This window comes from Thamnophis sirtalis, unplaced genomic scaffold (assembly GCF_051295495.1).
Source record: "Thamnophis sirtalis isolate CommonGarterSnake01/CBP01778 unplaced genomic scaffold, rThaSir2_p1.2 scaffold_10, whole genome shotgun sequence".
NCBI classification, from domain to species: Eukaryota; Metazoa; Chordata; class Lepidosauria; order Squamata; family Natricidae; genus Thamnophis; species Thamnophis sirtalis.
Window position 1 is genome coordinate 46328158 of NW_028261390.1, and position 15212 is coordinate 46343369.

Below are 15212 nucleotides of genomic sequence, written 5' to 3' on the forward strand. Positions count from 1 at the left end.
TTTGTTTTAATAAAGCAATTGTTTAATGATTATGTTCCGATTAAAAAAAAGACAGGACAATTATAAATAATAGTATTTGTTCTTTGTGTGGCTGGAAAAACCCTCACCAAAAAACAACAAATACTATCCAATATACACAACATAAATAACATATCAAAATTTAAATTACATTTTATATATATCATCAATAACTATACTATCAATTAGTTCTTATAAAATGAAGGCAGATAGCTATATCTGACACATTTCCCCCAGCCACAAAACTTTTATTTACTTGAGCTGTTACTGTTTGCAGTCCAGAAAGTTCATTCATTCACTTTGCTTTTGTGCAGCTAATATGACATCACACGGGGATTCGTGTAATTAGTTACATTTAACGACCTGAAATGTAAATACAACAAAGTTGAGTTGAGTTGAGTTTATTTGATTTCTATGCCACCCAATCCCGAAGGACTCTGGGCGGCTTACAGAATAAAAAGAAATTAAAAAGAAAAAAGACTTAGAAACAATAGGACACACGAAGTTAAAGAGAGAGACAACAAACACCCAATCAGAAGGCCTGCCGGAAAAGCCAGGTTTTAATGGCTTTTTGAAAGGCCATGAAAGTGGGGAGAGCGCGGATCTCCGGGGGCAGCTCATTCCATATGGCCGGAGCGGCAACAGAGAAGGCCCTACTCCTCGGCATCGCCAGCCGGCATTGTCCTGCTGAAGGCACCCGGAGAAGGTCCATCCTGTGAGATCTTATTGGTCTAAGGGAGGTATGTGGCAGGAGACGGTCTCGTAGGTACCCAGGTCCTAGGCCATGTAGGGCTTTAAAGGTAATAACCAGCACCTTGAATCGTGTTCGGAGACCAATGGGGAGCCAGTGCAGCTCGCGGAGGATAGGTGTGATGTGGGTGTACCTTGGCACACCCAGTATCGCTCGCGCGGCTGCATTCTGGACCAGCTGCAGTCTCCGAACACTTTTCAGGGACAGCCCCAAGTAGAGCGCGTTACAGTAATCCAGTCTTGAGATGACGAGGGCATGAGTGACTGTCTGAAGTGCCTCCCGGTCCAAATAGGGCTGCAATTGGTGCACCAGGCGAACCTGGGCAAAGGCCCCCCTGGTCACAGCCGACAGGTGATGTTCCAAGGTCAGCTGCGGGTCCAGGAGGACCCCCAAATTGCAAACTTTCTCTGAGGGGGACAAGTTTTCTCCCCCCAGGATTAAGGACGGACTAGATGGACTGTCCTTAGGGGGCAACATCCACAACAAAGTGTCACAAGACTTAATTGATTGATATACAGGTGAAACTCAAAAAATTAGAATATTGTGCAAAAGTTCATTTATTCCAGTAATGCAACTTAAAAGGTGAAACTAATATATGAGATAGACTCATTACATGCAAAGCAAGATAGTTCAAGCCGTGATTTGTCATAATTGTGATGATTATGGCTTACAGCTCATGAAAACCCCAAATCCACAGTCTCAGAAAATTAGAATATTGTGAAAAGGTGCATTATTCTAGGCTCAAAGTGTCCCACTCTAATCAGCTAATTAAGCCATAACACCTGCAAAGGGTTCCTGAGCCTTTAAATGGTCTCTCAGTCTGGTTCAGTAGGAATCACAATCATGGGAAAGACTGCTGACCTGACAGTTGTGCAGAAAACCATCATTGACACCCTCCATAAGGAGGGAAAGCCTCAAAAGGTAATTGCAAAAGAAGTTAGATGTTCCCAAAGTGCTGTATCAAAGCATATTAATAGAAAGTTATGTGGAAGGGAAAAGTGTGGAAGAAAAAGGTGCACAAGCAGCAGGGATGACTGCAGCCTGGAGAGGATTGTCAGGAAAAGGCCATCCAAAAGTGTTGGGGACTTTCACAAGGAGTGGACTGAGGCTGGGGTCAGTGTATCAAGAGCCACCACACACAGACGGATCCTGGACATGGGCTTCAAATGTTATATTCCTCTTGTCAAGCCGCTCCTGAACAACAAACGTCAGAAGCGTCTTACCTGGGCTAAAGAAAAACAAACCTAGCCTGTTGCTCAGTGGTCCAAAGTCCTCTTTTCTGATGAGAGCAACTTTTGCATCTCATTTGGAAATCAAGGACCCAGAGTATGGGGGAAGAATGGAGAGGCACACACTGCAAGATGCTTGAAGTTCAGTGTGAAGTTTCCACAGTCTGTGTTGATTTGGGGAGCCATGTCGTCTGCTGGTGTTGATCCACTGTGCTTCATTAAGTCCAGGGTCAATGCAGCCGTCTACCAGGAGATTTTGGAGCACTTCATGCTTCCTTCCGCAGATGAGCTTTATGGGGATGCTGACTTCATTTTCCAGCAGGACTTGGCACCTGCCCACACTGCCAAAAGGACCAAAACCTGGTTCAATGACCGTGGGATTTCTTTGCTTGATTGGCCAGCAAACTCGCCTGACCTGAACCCCATAGAAAATCCCCATTACCAAGAGAAAGGTGACAGACGAGATCGAACAATGCAGAAGAGCTGAAGGCTGCTATTGAAGCATCCTGGTCTTCCATAACACCTCAGCAGTGCCACAGGCTTCCATGCCACACCACATTGAGGCAGTAATTGCTGCAAAAGGGGTCCAAACCAAGTACTGAGTGCATATGCATGCTTACACTTTTCAGAGGTCCAATATTGTTTTATGTACAATCCTTGTTTTATTGATTGCATGTAATATTCTAATTTTCTGAGATTGTGGATTTGGGCTTTTCATGAGCTGTAAGCCATAATCATCACAATTATGACAAATCACGTCTTGAACTATCTTGCTTTGCATGTAATGAGTCTATCTCATATATTAGTTTCACCTTTTAAGTTGTATTACTGAAATAAATGAACCTTTGCACGATATTCTAATTTTTCGAGTTTCACCTGTACATATTCTATTTTGTTCAGGTAAAAAGTTCCTTCTCAAGAGTGCCTGAAATCTACTATTCTGCATTTTAATTTTCAATAACATTTTAATTCAAGTTTTGAATTTTTTCTTTAAATAAATATAATACTGCATTTTTTTCTAACTCAGATCTTATGAAGTTGAGATTAAAAACAACTTGCTTCCAGCTGACTGTTTTTCAGTCAGTGGTCCAATAGAGCAATATTTTATGAGGCAGGTTTAACATAAATCTCCTTTTCCCCACTCTATCTCTCAAAGCTCATATAATCCATCATATTGGATTAGCATCACACTTATTTGGTATCTAACAAAAAGGTACAAAACAAGAAAGAAGATAGGCATGTGTATGTGTGTCTATGTGCTTGTGTTTTATAAAACAACCAGTAAATTAATTGACAGGACTCATTCATTTGCCTGAATAAAAATATGTTAGGCACACCTCATGTTACATCCACTTCATTAAAGTTTCCACTGGTTTATCAGGTTCTATGATAAGCTATTTTTAAGTGGGGTATGTTCACTGTTCTCCCAGATGTTTGCATAGAGAAACTACAAACAAGCACATTTCTTGAACTTCAAGCCTTGGAGATATTTAAAGCAGCTATTAAAACTGATATTAAGCGCAGATCTGGTCTGTAACACAGATAACTCATCAGAATGAATCTAATGTTATGGCTTCCTGTATACCTCTAGAGGCAAACATTTTTCATTTGAAAAAAGTAAGGATAAAGGCAAAGGATGAAGTAGTAAATAGATTTGATTAAACAAGGATTGGTTGTAAGGATAGAAAGAAACCGAACAGCATAGTGAATGTATTGGTGTAGATTAGATTTATCTCTTTCCTATCCTTTTTTTTTTTGTCATACTTTTCCTTGGTTTACTATTTCTTATCTCTTCTTCAGCTGCACAAGCCAAAAATTGGTGGGTACATATGTATATAAGTAAGGAGGGCTTTTTATATGATGTTGAGTTACAGTGCATTTGGTCTAATACGTCAGGCATGGTATAGATCCGTGATGGCAAACCTATGGCACACGTGTCACAGGTGGAATGTGGAGCCCCCTCTGTGAGCACGTGATGGGAGGTGGGAGATGCACAGGCATATCTTTCTCCTCACTTTCTGCAGCCCATGCCTTCTCAAAACAGCGGTGAGAGTGAGGAAAGAGAGGCTTTTTTCCGCTCTCAGCGCTATTTTAAGAAGCTTCCTTTCTCAAAACAGTGCTGAGAGGGGGGAAAGGGTGGCTTTTCCCCCCTCTCAGTGTTGTTTTGCGAAGGGAGGATTTTCCCACTCTCAGCGCTGTTTTGAGAAGCCTCCCTTCATAAAACAGCACTGAGAGTGGAAAAATCCGCCCTTCGTAAAACAGCACTGAGGGGGAAAGGGGGAGCTTTCCCCCTCTCAGTGCTGTTGTTGGATGGGAGGCTTTCCCTCCCCCAAGCGCTGTTTTGGGATGTGGAGGTCAAAAGAGGGGGATGTTGCACATGTATCCGTGGGGTAAGCGCGGGGGAGGGATTGTGCATGCATGTCATGGCGCGAATGTGCAGGGGGTAGGGCACGTTGGAGGGGCATTACATTATGGGTGCAGCATGCATGGTGCAGCATGCATGGTTTTGGCACCCGTGGAAAAAAAAGGTTAGCCATCACTGTTATAGATTTTTAATGATCTTATTAGAATTAGCTAAATCAGGATCCCACATTTATGATAAATAAACAGCTTTATATACCATTATTCATCAGGATTCAAGCTTCAACTATATAAAATAGAACAAGAACTCTACAAAACATCTGGGGAAATGCAACACATTTCTCTCCCCACTGAGTAAATAGCAGAGAATCTTCACAGAACATTATATAGAAATTAAGGGAATTGCTTACTAGGTTGGAGAATATCTACTGCAGAGTTTTCCTAGAAATTAAACACTGCAATTTGGCATACTTACTTTTCAATGTTTAAGGCCATAATGCTTCTTACTGGTCTGCTCTTATTTCCAGGATTAGGGTGAAATACTTTTCCTTGTTTATTAGTTGTGGAAGCCCTAGGCATTCTAACGCCATATGGGTCTGTAGAATGAGTCGGAAATGGATCAAATGTGCCTGCTTTCATGCCTCCTGGCTAAAAGGACAAGAAGAAATGTTAAATACTGCAGACTTTAAAAAGAATACTTCATCCATACAAAACACAAATATTCAGAGAATCACAAAATGATAGACATATTAGCTAAATACTAGATGACCTTAGTTAACACAGTAATATCTTACTTTTTCTCCAAGATACACTATATTGCCAAAAGTATTCGCTCACCCTTTGTTCATATTATGGCCAAACCAAGTTGAGGTTTGTTCTACCTTATTCATGACTACATACGTTGCTTTAGCCACACCCAGATGTAAAATTAAGGATCCTGATTCATTCAACACATTTAAGCATGAGAGTGATTATTTGATTTTGGTTTATCACAGATGAACATCTATGGAAATTCTTTTTTTTTTTTTTTTTTGCTGATTTTGTTTTTAATTATGTTTTTCTAGATCTGCCCCACGTAAAGGAAGGGCCACTTCTTGGATCTCTATTTGGATTAAATCTGAAAAAGCTATGATGATTCCATAACTTTGATGAGCACATAGATTGCTGTTTTCCAAAATTAATTGGGTTTTATTTTTCCCCAATAAATATAGCCCTTTACATTGCAATAAATATCACACATTTCTTTGCTTTTCTTTGCTAAACAAAAATATCTGCAGTAAAATTTTCTTGAGAAGTTTAACTATTAACAAGCACACCTTTTTAGCTGGAGAACTTGGCTTAAAAGGATGTGGAATGGGTACTTTTTCAGGTTGCTTTTTTGGTGGAGGAATCGGTCCTTCATCATGGTAAGGATTTGTATCGAAATATTCTCGGGGATAAAGATTTAGCTTGAATGGTCCACCTTTCATCAGATGACGATGTTCTTCAGATATTTTCTGGGCAAATTAGAAATGGAAAATGTCACATTGGGCTCTTCTACTCCTTAACCAAAACTAGGGGCAACATTAAGGTTGCAATTCTATGTTTACATATTTCTGGGTAAGTTCTACATAGCTGTAATTATTCCTGAGAAAATGTACATGGGGTTGCATTTCTGAAGTTATAAATGCAATGTGATAGGAAATTAGTGTTAATGAGCATTATAAATACTAAACCAAATACATAGAAGGCAGGACCTTGGACATCAAAACATCAAAGCAAATATATACAAGAAGAAAATTCAATGAAGTAGTAAAAAAGCAGCATAGCTTTCCCATTCTTCACCACTTAAAGGGCTTTTTAAAACATTAAGGATAAATCCATATTTTGCTATAATATAGTCCATACTACCTCTGGGACCATTACTATAATTTTTTTTAACTGATGACATTATTCTTAACAGGGAAAGCTGCAAAAGCCCACTATCCAACCATTAAATGTACTGATGGCATCAAAAATAACTATCAAGGTTGAGAAAATAATAAATTAATGGAACATATATTGAAATAATATATAAAATGTATTCTTATTTCTTTATCAAATAAAGATTAATGATGTATAATTTTATAGCATGGTACCAAATAAAGTCCAATTAGAAGGAATAAGATATGTTATCAACCTAGATAAAATAAAACAGAAATCCAATTGAATTTTACCTTAAAATTTATTCTTCCTATGTCAAACAATTCAACTGAATGTGTATATGGTTTACCTATGGTGAGATTTGGATACCTAGATACAGAAATAAAACAGTGATAGCAGCAACATTCAACTATCTCTTCCCTTTAAAAAAGATATATTTGATATTATAATTCTAGAATGTTTTACCCATAGCCAGTTCCTTTCTTCCCTGGATTGGTATAGAGATTTTTCCCTGGTTGTACATATGCAACCTTATCTTTCAACTGAGCACTGAAGAAGGGACATGGGCCACTAATTGTTCCGTAGTAGGTTCCTATGCCACACCTGAGACATAGAAAGAATTCAGAGATTAGCATTCTCTATGCTCTATTAAATATGCAAATAATATAACATAACATAATAAATATATTTGCTTCAGATAAACAAGTTACAATCCTAGTGTGCCTGTTCTACTAAGAGTAACTGCCCCATCTCTAAAAAAATACATTAAAGGGATAATGTTATTTATATTTAATTGGAATTAAGGCCAAATGAAGTAGGTGGGTGTACTTTTGAATATCTTTATTCATACATACATGTACATACACACACATATTGGACTCTGCTTTAAAGTAAATAGATTAAATTGTGTAGACAGTCCTCAGGCCATGGGCAGTCCCTAGATTCATTCTTGCAGCTTCTGGAACACCAAAAACTCTGCAGCATTTAAAAAAATGGCGAAAATAGGTGCACTAAGTATTTATTAGTTTTATTCTTCTTTTGGCTAAAATCGCCCCCCAGACTTCCAAAATAATAATAAAAAAATGATGGAGAAATGAGCCCTGCTCTCTTTGATTATGTCACCATGCTACTGTTGCACTTTATATCATATTTTCTTACCTTTATTTAGAAAACCAACAGATAATTCCCTAACCAGAGAAAAATTGCCTATCTCTGCTTAGGTGAGCATTCCAATGTAATTCTGCATTTTTCTACCTGATTCATTCATAATACTAAGGCAGGAAGAGGCAGGCAAGTTACATACATCTAGTTCTCCCTGATCCTTTTCTGCCGCCTTTCAAGCCCTCTCAGATTGTACATCCAAAATATGGTAGACACATCACAATCACTTTATTTGCAAAAAAAATATACAAAATACTTGCAGAAATAAGCTATTCTATAGTTTGACAATAGACATCCTTGCAATCCTTGGGAGCCATTATTTAAAAAGCATGCCCATCATATGCAAATCACAGTGAGTAGGTTCATATCACACTAAGGGAAAATGAAATACTATAAGAATCCAACTTATTGTTGGCCGCGTATGTTGTGCTTTGCAGTTTGATTTTCTTTTCTTGCTCATACTATTTCAGAGCAAGCACTTTGTCTAATATATTGTAGGTAATCCTTTCTCTCCTGCTGATGCATTGTTATGCCAAAATAGATAGTCTTTCCCAATACTTTCATAGGCTATCATTTCTCTGTCACAATGGCCCATTGTGGAATATGGGAGTTTAACCAAGTTTAGCACCCAGTTAGAAAGAAAACCATATTCATAAGTTTTCCTTACATCTTTCAATGTGTGCCCCTCACTCCTACCATTCATATTCAGAATGTTTCCTAGAAATGATTTCTGGGGTGTTTATGAAAATTAGCAGAAATTAAAATAAACCATCTTAGAGGAAAAAGGTATTTGTGGCACTAGAGGAAATCTAGGGGAAAAAGAAGGTTAGAATAACTAGAATCATGGAAGCAAAAACTTTATGGAAAGTCCAGTGATAAATATGTGTTTATCAGGAAATGAAATCTCCTGCCAGCTTTTGTGGCAACTTAGATATCAAAGGAATACTTAAAATACATTTAAACTTAAAATATCAATATATTGTAAGTAGATAAATGCCATATAGCTTTTATATTACAGTAGTGGCGTTTTTAGAACTTACGGAAATTTATCTCCATTAGTGGGAAGAAAGGGTCTGGCTCCCAGGTTTTTTTTTGCCTCAGCCAATCGGTATCTTCTCCTTAACTGAACGGGATTTGAATAACTTTCACCTTCAAAAACTCTTGAAAACTGAGGATCAAAATATCCTGCTTGGGTGGCTCCTTTCTCTTTAAGACCTCCTGGTAGCATCTGTTTATTCTTGCTTGCAGCTTCATTAAAAGGGCCTTTAAAATAAGGGAATAATTTCAGCATTGATTCAGTCATTTGTTTTAATTCTGCCATAGGGAAAATAGCTTAGAAACTGTATGGATATGTCAATAATGTCATCAGAAATTGACTTGGACTCAAGGAAGGTTGTATTTTGCTTTACATTTTTCACATATGCTGTTTTGAATCTGAATTTGAAAACATGAATTGTTTTCAATACTTGTTCTAGAAACAGTTTTCAATACATATCATCATATGACCATTAAAAAGATTATAGCATGCTCAAGTTTGAACAAAAAAGTGCTTGTTCAAACCTGGCCTTTTTCTTTAAAGATTTAATTTTCCACCCAGAAATAGATGTTACACATTGGAAAATCTAGTGCTACTATAGAATGAAAGAGAGAATGCTCCTTTTCCAGGAATGTGAGACTCTCACTGCCTAAAGTATGGCTAATCAACTGACAGTGAACATTCAAAAGAAACAACCAAGCAAAAACAAAACATACCAGTAGTTTGTCCTCTTAGGACAGCATAAAACCTAAAATAATGCATATCAAGGAATGTGTTATTCCATCTGAAACTCTCAATCAAAACCCCTTTAACATCTATTCCTAAAGAAATTATGCAAAAAAGGCAAGAAAAAATATCCATCCCTATAATAAACTACCCAAAACCCATTTCCCTCAAATCTGTAAAAGGAATCTAAACAAATGGGAACAATGTGTAAAATTGAAGCAATTAAGGGTCAATAATAAAGATAGCAAAGAATAAGAATCATTTAGGACTAATATACCAGTTTTCTAGGGAGACACAGTAAAAACACAAAATTATAGTAGTGCCCTGAATAAATCAAATGAAATAAGTCATCTATTTATCAAGTAGGACATCTGTAATCATATTAGAAAATGAAGATTGTGCCAGTGTAGCTGCCTTGTATATTGTGAACATAAATCAATCAACCCCAACCATTCCATTTTAACTCTATGTTCATCCAACATGCTGAATTTGTCTAATGCAGCAAGGATTTGCAATAGAGAGATCAATCCATGCTCCTGTATTGTTGAACTGAATAGAAAAATGTACTTACGATTATATGTCGAGACATATTTATCTCCAATAGTAATATATTCCATTTCGCTAAAGAGGCCAATCCTCTCCATGTCTGTTTTTCCCATTTCAGAAGGCATATTTACTTCTATGTGATAACTTCTACTCTAGAAAATGTTCAAAGTCTTATGGTCCCTAGAAGGAATTCACACATTAAAATGCTTCAGTCTTTGAAGTACTGATTTCGATTTTAATCCAGTGTTCCTAAAGAACTGGTTTAAGTAAGACAGCCAAAATTAATATCCAATATGAAAAAAATATTAAATATGAAGTCCTGGGTATTTTCTTTTTCTACTTTATTGTCTTATTCAAATTCCAAATACAAAATAAAATAGAAGGGACATGTATCTGCAAAATGACAACCTCTATGTCTCTCTACTGTTTCTCAGCATTTTTGCTCTGACCAAGTGTTGTTAGTATCCCTGTCTAGTTAAACCGTATATTTATTTTACAGCTCATCATATGCTTCTCTGAAAAAGTGCTTTTCCAAACAAGTTCAGAGCACAATACAGAATTCTAGATTTTTCTTTTCTTTTTTTTACAATCACACTATAATAGAGCTTTCTGATGATAAATTCATTGGAACATATTTATCCAACATTCTCATCAAAATGATATGTCTGTAATCCCAGAAGAATCTTTAAAATTTGGAATTTTAAATTTAACCTAACCAAATAGACTGGAGAGCTTCTATCGAATCCTACTGATTACCATAATCTACAGCTGTGACTGTTCTTGAAAGCCCCTAAGCATTTCCTATGGCCCAAATCGAATCCCTTCCACTAGTCTGAATAAAGACCAAGGCCATGCCTTCCAGTTATGTATCAAGCAAACCTCAAAACAACAAAAGCTCTCCATGTGTTAAATTATTACTTGCTTGCAACTAGCAAGGGTGCCTGGAATCCACTTGGATCCCACTCCGTTCAAGTTGTACAGGGCCGTGCCTCACCTTTACTTTTTGCAAACCAGCTTGCTGTACCTTTCCCCCCAAACCGTTGCAATTTCACGAAATTAATACACTAATCCAATTTTGGAATCCGTCAGTCCTATCAGATGTACACGCTGAGCACGGAGATGACGCCTGGAAGCGAGGGCTTGCGCGGGATACAGAGAGTCAATTGAGCATTTCGGACTGCCCGCTCTTTCCTTTAACCTTTTGGCTCCCAGTCACCCATAGGCCGACTCAGACTGACTGAAGATGGGGCGCTCTGCAGCCAGAACTTGGGGGCGCCACCTTGCAAAAGGCTCCTCTAACGCTCCTCTCCGAGTCTACGATAAATAAGGCAACCGCTCACTTTCCCCCCTCCTTCTCTCTCTCTCTCTTCCACGCAAGAGAGGCTAGGTTGGGTCAACAGCGAAGACCATCTCTTTCGCCTCTCTCTCCCCAACACTCCATGATTGCGGCGCTTAGTTTCTCCCGCCCTTGAAAACTCTTTGTTGATACACAGTTGCCATGGTTTCGAGGGGCGCCTTATTCCGCCCCCTCCGATGAGGTCATCACGCCACAGAATCGCAGCGGCGCCTGGAGAGTGGAGCAAGTCGGGAAATGAAGTCCGGCGGTTTCAACGACAGCGGAGGAAAAGCGGCGCGATCCCGTCGCGTCGCCCGCTTTGTTATGCAAAGAGAGGAAGAGGAGAGCGGAAGAGTGACGTGTCAGCTGATGGGGAGGAGCCTCGATAGGGGTGGGAGGAGCATGCCGCTGCCGGGATCGCTTCTTCCTAGCGTTTTGCTGACGGACGTGGTAAGTTAGGCCGATGGTACCCGCCGCGGTCGCTCTGCTATTAAAGCAGCAGCATCTCTCCTCTTGTCTGCCTCGAAAGCAGCAGGTCCTCGACGGAGGCCCCGAGCCCCAGCGCTTCCTTCAGTCAGGAAGCATCTGTTGTCCGGTCGGCTCCGGCTGGGGGAAGCCTCAGGGGCCGCCTTCAACCCCCGCTCCCCACCATGGTTGGTCCCAATTGCAGTTGGGCACAGAAGAGCTTCTCATGCACGCCTGTCAGGATAGGCAGTTTGACGAACGAGTATACATTTCTTTTATTTCCTAGATTTATATGACTGCCCGCTGCGCCGGAGGAGTGGGGGGGGCACTTTAGCATGTGGAGGAACATGATAGTAAAGAGTTAAGGCTAAAATAAGATGATAAAAGAATAAACCATTTGGGAAATTAGAAAACGAAAGGGATAACCTTAATCACAATTAAGAACTGAGACCAACGAAGATGCACAGATAGTCTTCGTTTAGGGACTATAGTTGGGACAGACAACTCAATGATTAAGCCAAGTGGTCATTAAGTGGGAAATCATGTTTCTGCTTATGATTTTGCATAGGACAATGCAGAACTGACTGTAATGGCAAACACATGACTGACAGATGCTCTATAGGTCGTAAACACGGGTATTGGTCGCCAAGTTATTTTTTCATCACAGTTGTAACCGCAGTTGCTGCTGTCTGAGGCAGCTGCTGTATCTCATTTAAGGGATTTACACTCCATGTGGAATCATCCAGTGCCTTGTGTAGGACTCGGGGAAAGATTTCAGTATTTAGAGACTTATGGGAGGACAGTAAAACTTTTCGTAAAGAATATATTTCTTGGTAATTGTTTATACCTGACCTAGTTGTAAGCAGATTGTCATGGTCTTTACACTTTTAAAATTTTGATGTTCTTTTTTTATATTTAATCTGTTTAGTTCAATAAAGTAGCTCTCTTCCCCCCAAAAAGTTAACCCAGATTAGCTCCAATCTTTCTGTATAATGCCCAGCTTGTGATAGAAATTCTGTCTTGATGATGGCCATGCTTTCTTATGTAAATAGCTGTAGAACAACTATTTGGAATAGCATTGGGTATGCTGCTTCTTGGTTTCTATTTGTTATAAGTTTAATTAAAAGTAAATTCCACTGGAATAAAAGAATACTATACTTATTTCCAAATTAATTACATGAAGTTCCTGAGCTCAACTCCTGGTGACTTCCCAGACAACTCCTTTTGATTTTCTTGGTAGGAATATGGAAGTAATTCACTATTGACTTTCTTCCAGAATATTTTTTTTCAAATTCCTGGTCCGGGATTTTCTGGTAGTCTGTTCAAATACTAATGAGATTTAATTCTATTCAGATTAAAGATTAAATCAACTAGGTGCTACTACATAACTGGACTCCAAATAAATTAGATGTTGCTAATGTTTCTGCAAATGTTTGGTCTTTGATCAAGGCCAAACTTCCCCTTAACAACTATAACATATAGACAAAGTGAATAAAGATATATTCATCCTGCCTACACCTGATTGAGAAATAGTAGAATAGGGACTGGCAGCTACTACTCTGAAGCAAGGAACATTATAGTGGAAACTCTAAATTAGGTTTAACATTTAAAAAAAACAAAGAAACTTCACAAAACCAGGGAGGGGGGGAGATAAAAACAAGAAGTCACTTTCACATAGGTACCAAAATCCCCCACACTTTGTATTATTGTCAGACCCACCAAAACCTTGATCAGTCAGAATGGTTTGGAAGATCCCTAACCTTGGGTCAATGTGTTGTGTGAATTCAGTCCCTATATTTTGATAGCTCAGGATAATGTGCAGCCTAATATGTCTTATTTAACCAGTTATGGATAAAAAACCCATGGTAATTGAAAATCATTCAGTTGCTGCATTTTCAGATGGTAGGTTTGAATCTTTGATTCAATAGCCATGACAATTTGTGAAAATGTTCAACCCAGAAACACTTTGGTGGTGTTTTTTTTCTCCTCACTTCAATAGGTCATCATAGACACCATGGACATACTTTTTAGAATAAGAGGAGGCTTGGATTTTGCATTTCAATTAGCCACTACTGATGGTGAGTCTGTAGAAATACAAAATGCTGTGTTACATTATACTATAAAGAATCTTCCTGTACAAAAGTTTAAAATATTGATTCTACTGTATGAACAAAAACTGTTTTAGCAAAGTTAATATGAGAAGCCCTTCTCTACTCTATTCTTCTCTTTTTGGAATAGTACAACTGTGCTGATTCATTCAGAAGCAGTCCCACTCTTCTTAATAGAACTTTCTCCTTTCCCAAGTTATTGAGGACCAAAGCCCCAATGTCTATGCAGTTCATTTTACAGGTCTTCTGCTCTTATTTAGGAAATTATTTTAGTTGAAATGCTTAATTGAGAACACTTTTTTCACTCTTCAGTTAATGGATAAGCTCACAATTGTTCCTTTTCTTCTTTCTAAATTAGTCTTACTATGTAAAAACTACAGCTAATTCCCTGGGTATTTTTCTTTTCTTTTTCTTTGTTTATTTTAGACTCGTCCACAAAAGAGGCACTCAAATACATTTTCAAGGATCTTTCAGCTAAACTGGCTTCTGACGTGCTGGTATTCAGGATTTGTCATAGCTCAGTATATTTGTGGCCAAATAGTGGGATGAACTCCATGGCAACTGAGCTTTCAGATGACTCTGCCTGCAAGGAGATACTACAGTTTATTCAGTGAGTATGGCTAGACAAAAATAATGGTTTTGTGGGTGGAGATGAAGATGGTATAATAATTTGTTGTGATGCAATCATTTGGCATTGTTTTCCAGATTTGAACAAGAGGGCACCAAGCAGAGATTTTCAAAAAAGAAAGATAAAAAGTTACGAGAGATGGTACGTATAGATTTTTTTTTTGATGCAGTTGTACTTTTCTATGAAATGTGAAGAAATCATTATTTCCAAATTTGTTTATTGATTAGGCAAGTATTTGTGAAAAATATAATATATTTAGTCCTTTTCTCTTAGAATCAATATTGAGTTATTTAATTTATATTGGAAATTGACTCTAGGGAAAGTGGTGGGATTCCCTGTTTGCCACATTTCTGATCTAACATTTTTCTACAATCTGTTAGAGGAAACAGAAACTTTGGAGCAATTTAGATTATGATTTGTACATTAAAGTCTTTTTTATTTTCAGCCATCAATAGTAAATATTGATCTCATGTTGGAAATTACAACCTCATTAGAGCCTTTGGCTCCAGTAATTGAAAAGGAAAGCAAAGAGCATCACTATATTAGCATGACATTACCAGTTGATGTTGTGGTCTCTATTTCTCCTGAAGAAACATGGCGCAAGTAAGTAGGTTATATAACTGAGTACGTATTTTTAAGATTTCTTTTAGTTTGCTTCTGTTGCAGTTTTATCTGCATTCAAATATCCAAATCAGTAGAATTTTCAGGCATGTAACATTAACCTAGATTTGTTCTCCTTTAGAGCTTTCATCGATTTAGGATATTGGGTAGCATTTTCACTCATTTATTTGTTAAAAATCGCTGACTCCCTTTTCATTAAACCATTCAAAAACAGGTTGTGATGAATTAAAAACAATGATAAGGCACAGCTGAGTCAGAAATACACAGCACCACTATTTAACTAAAAAAAGTGATAGATGCCTCAGATTAAAAAAGTTTCTGCCA

The 15212-nt window shown here is 38.1% G+C and overlaps 2 protein-coding genes across 4 annotated transcripts in view; one reads left to right on the top strand and one right to left on the bottom strand.

Moving 5' to 3' along the window:
* Window positions 1–11294, bottom strand: CFAP96 (cilia and flagella associated protein 96). The gene is made up of 8 exons (XM_087724523.1): window positions 10725–11294; window positions 9756–9910; window positions 8463–8685; window positions 6727–6864; window positions 6555–6630; window positions 5676–5855; window positions 4835–5007; window positions 1–381 (listed from the first exon to the last, which is right to left on the bottom strand). The coding sequence occupies exons 2-8, from the start codon at window positions 9853–9855 to the stop codon at window positions 333–335; spliced, it is 939 nt and encodes a 312-aa protein (XP_087580649.1). The 5' UTR covers window positions 9856–9910; window positions 10725–11294; the 3' UTR covers window positions 1–332.
* UFSP2 (UFM1 specific peptidase 2) overlaps window positions 11250–15212 on the top strand; it is a 16903-nt gene continuing 12940 nt past the window's right edge. Inside the window, exons 1-5 of one of the 3 annotated variants that reach the window (XR_015697900.1) lie at window positions 11250–11516; window positions 13531–13609; window positions 14066–14249; window positions 14345–14408; window positions 14713–14870. Coding sequence is in view for 2 of the 3 variants with exons in the window: in XM_087724517.1 (XP_087580643.1) it covers window positions 11322–11516; window positions 13531–13609; window positions 14066–14249; window positions 14345–14408; window positions 14713–14870 (680 nt within the window). In the remaining variant the exon portion in view is untranslated. Of the gene's footprint in view, window positions 11517–12121; window positions 12167–13530; window positions 13610–14065; window positions 14250–14344; window positions 14409–14712; window positions 14871–15212 lie in introns of those variants that run through there. The other 2 variants (XM_087724517.1, XM_087724518.1) reach the window with 2 other exon arrangements.

Coding starts and splice junctions, on each gene's coding strand:
- CFAP96 (XM_087724523.1), bottom strand. CDS start 9,855: ATGCCTTCTGAAATGGGAAAAACAGACATGGAGAGGATTGGCCTCTTT. Junction 6,631..6,726: donor AAGAAAGGAACTGGCTATGG/GTAAAACATTCT, acceptor TTCTGTATCTAG/GTATCCAAATCTCACCATAG. Junction 382..4,834: donor ATGGCCTTAAACATTGAAAA/GTAAGTATGCCA, acceptor TTTACATTTCAG/GTCGTTAAATGTAACTAATT.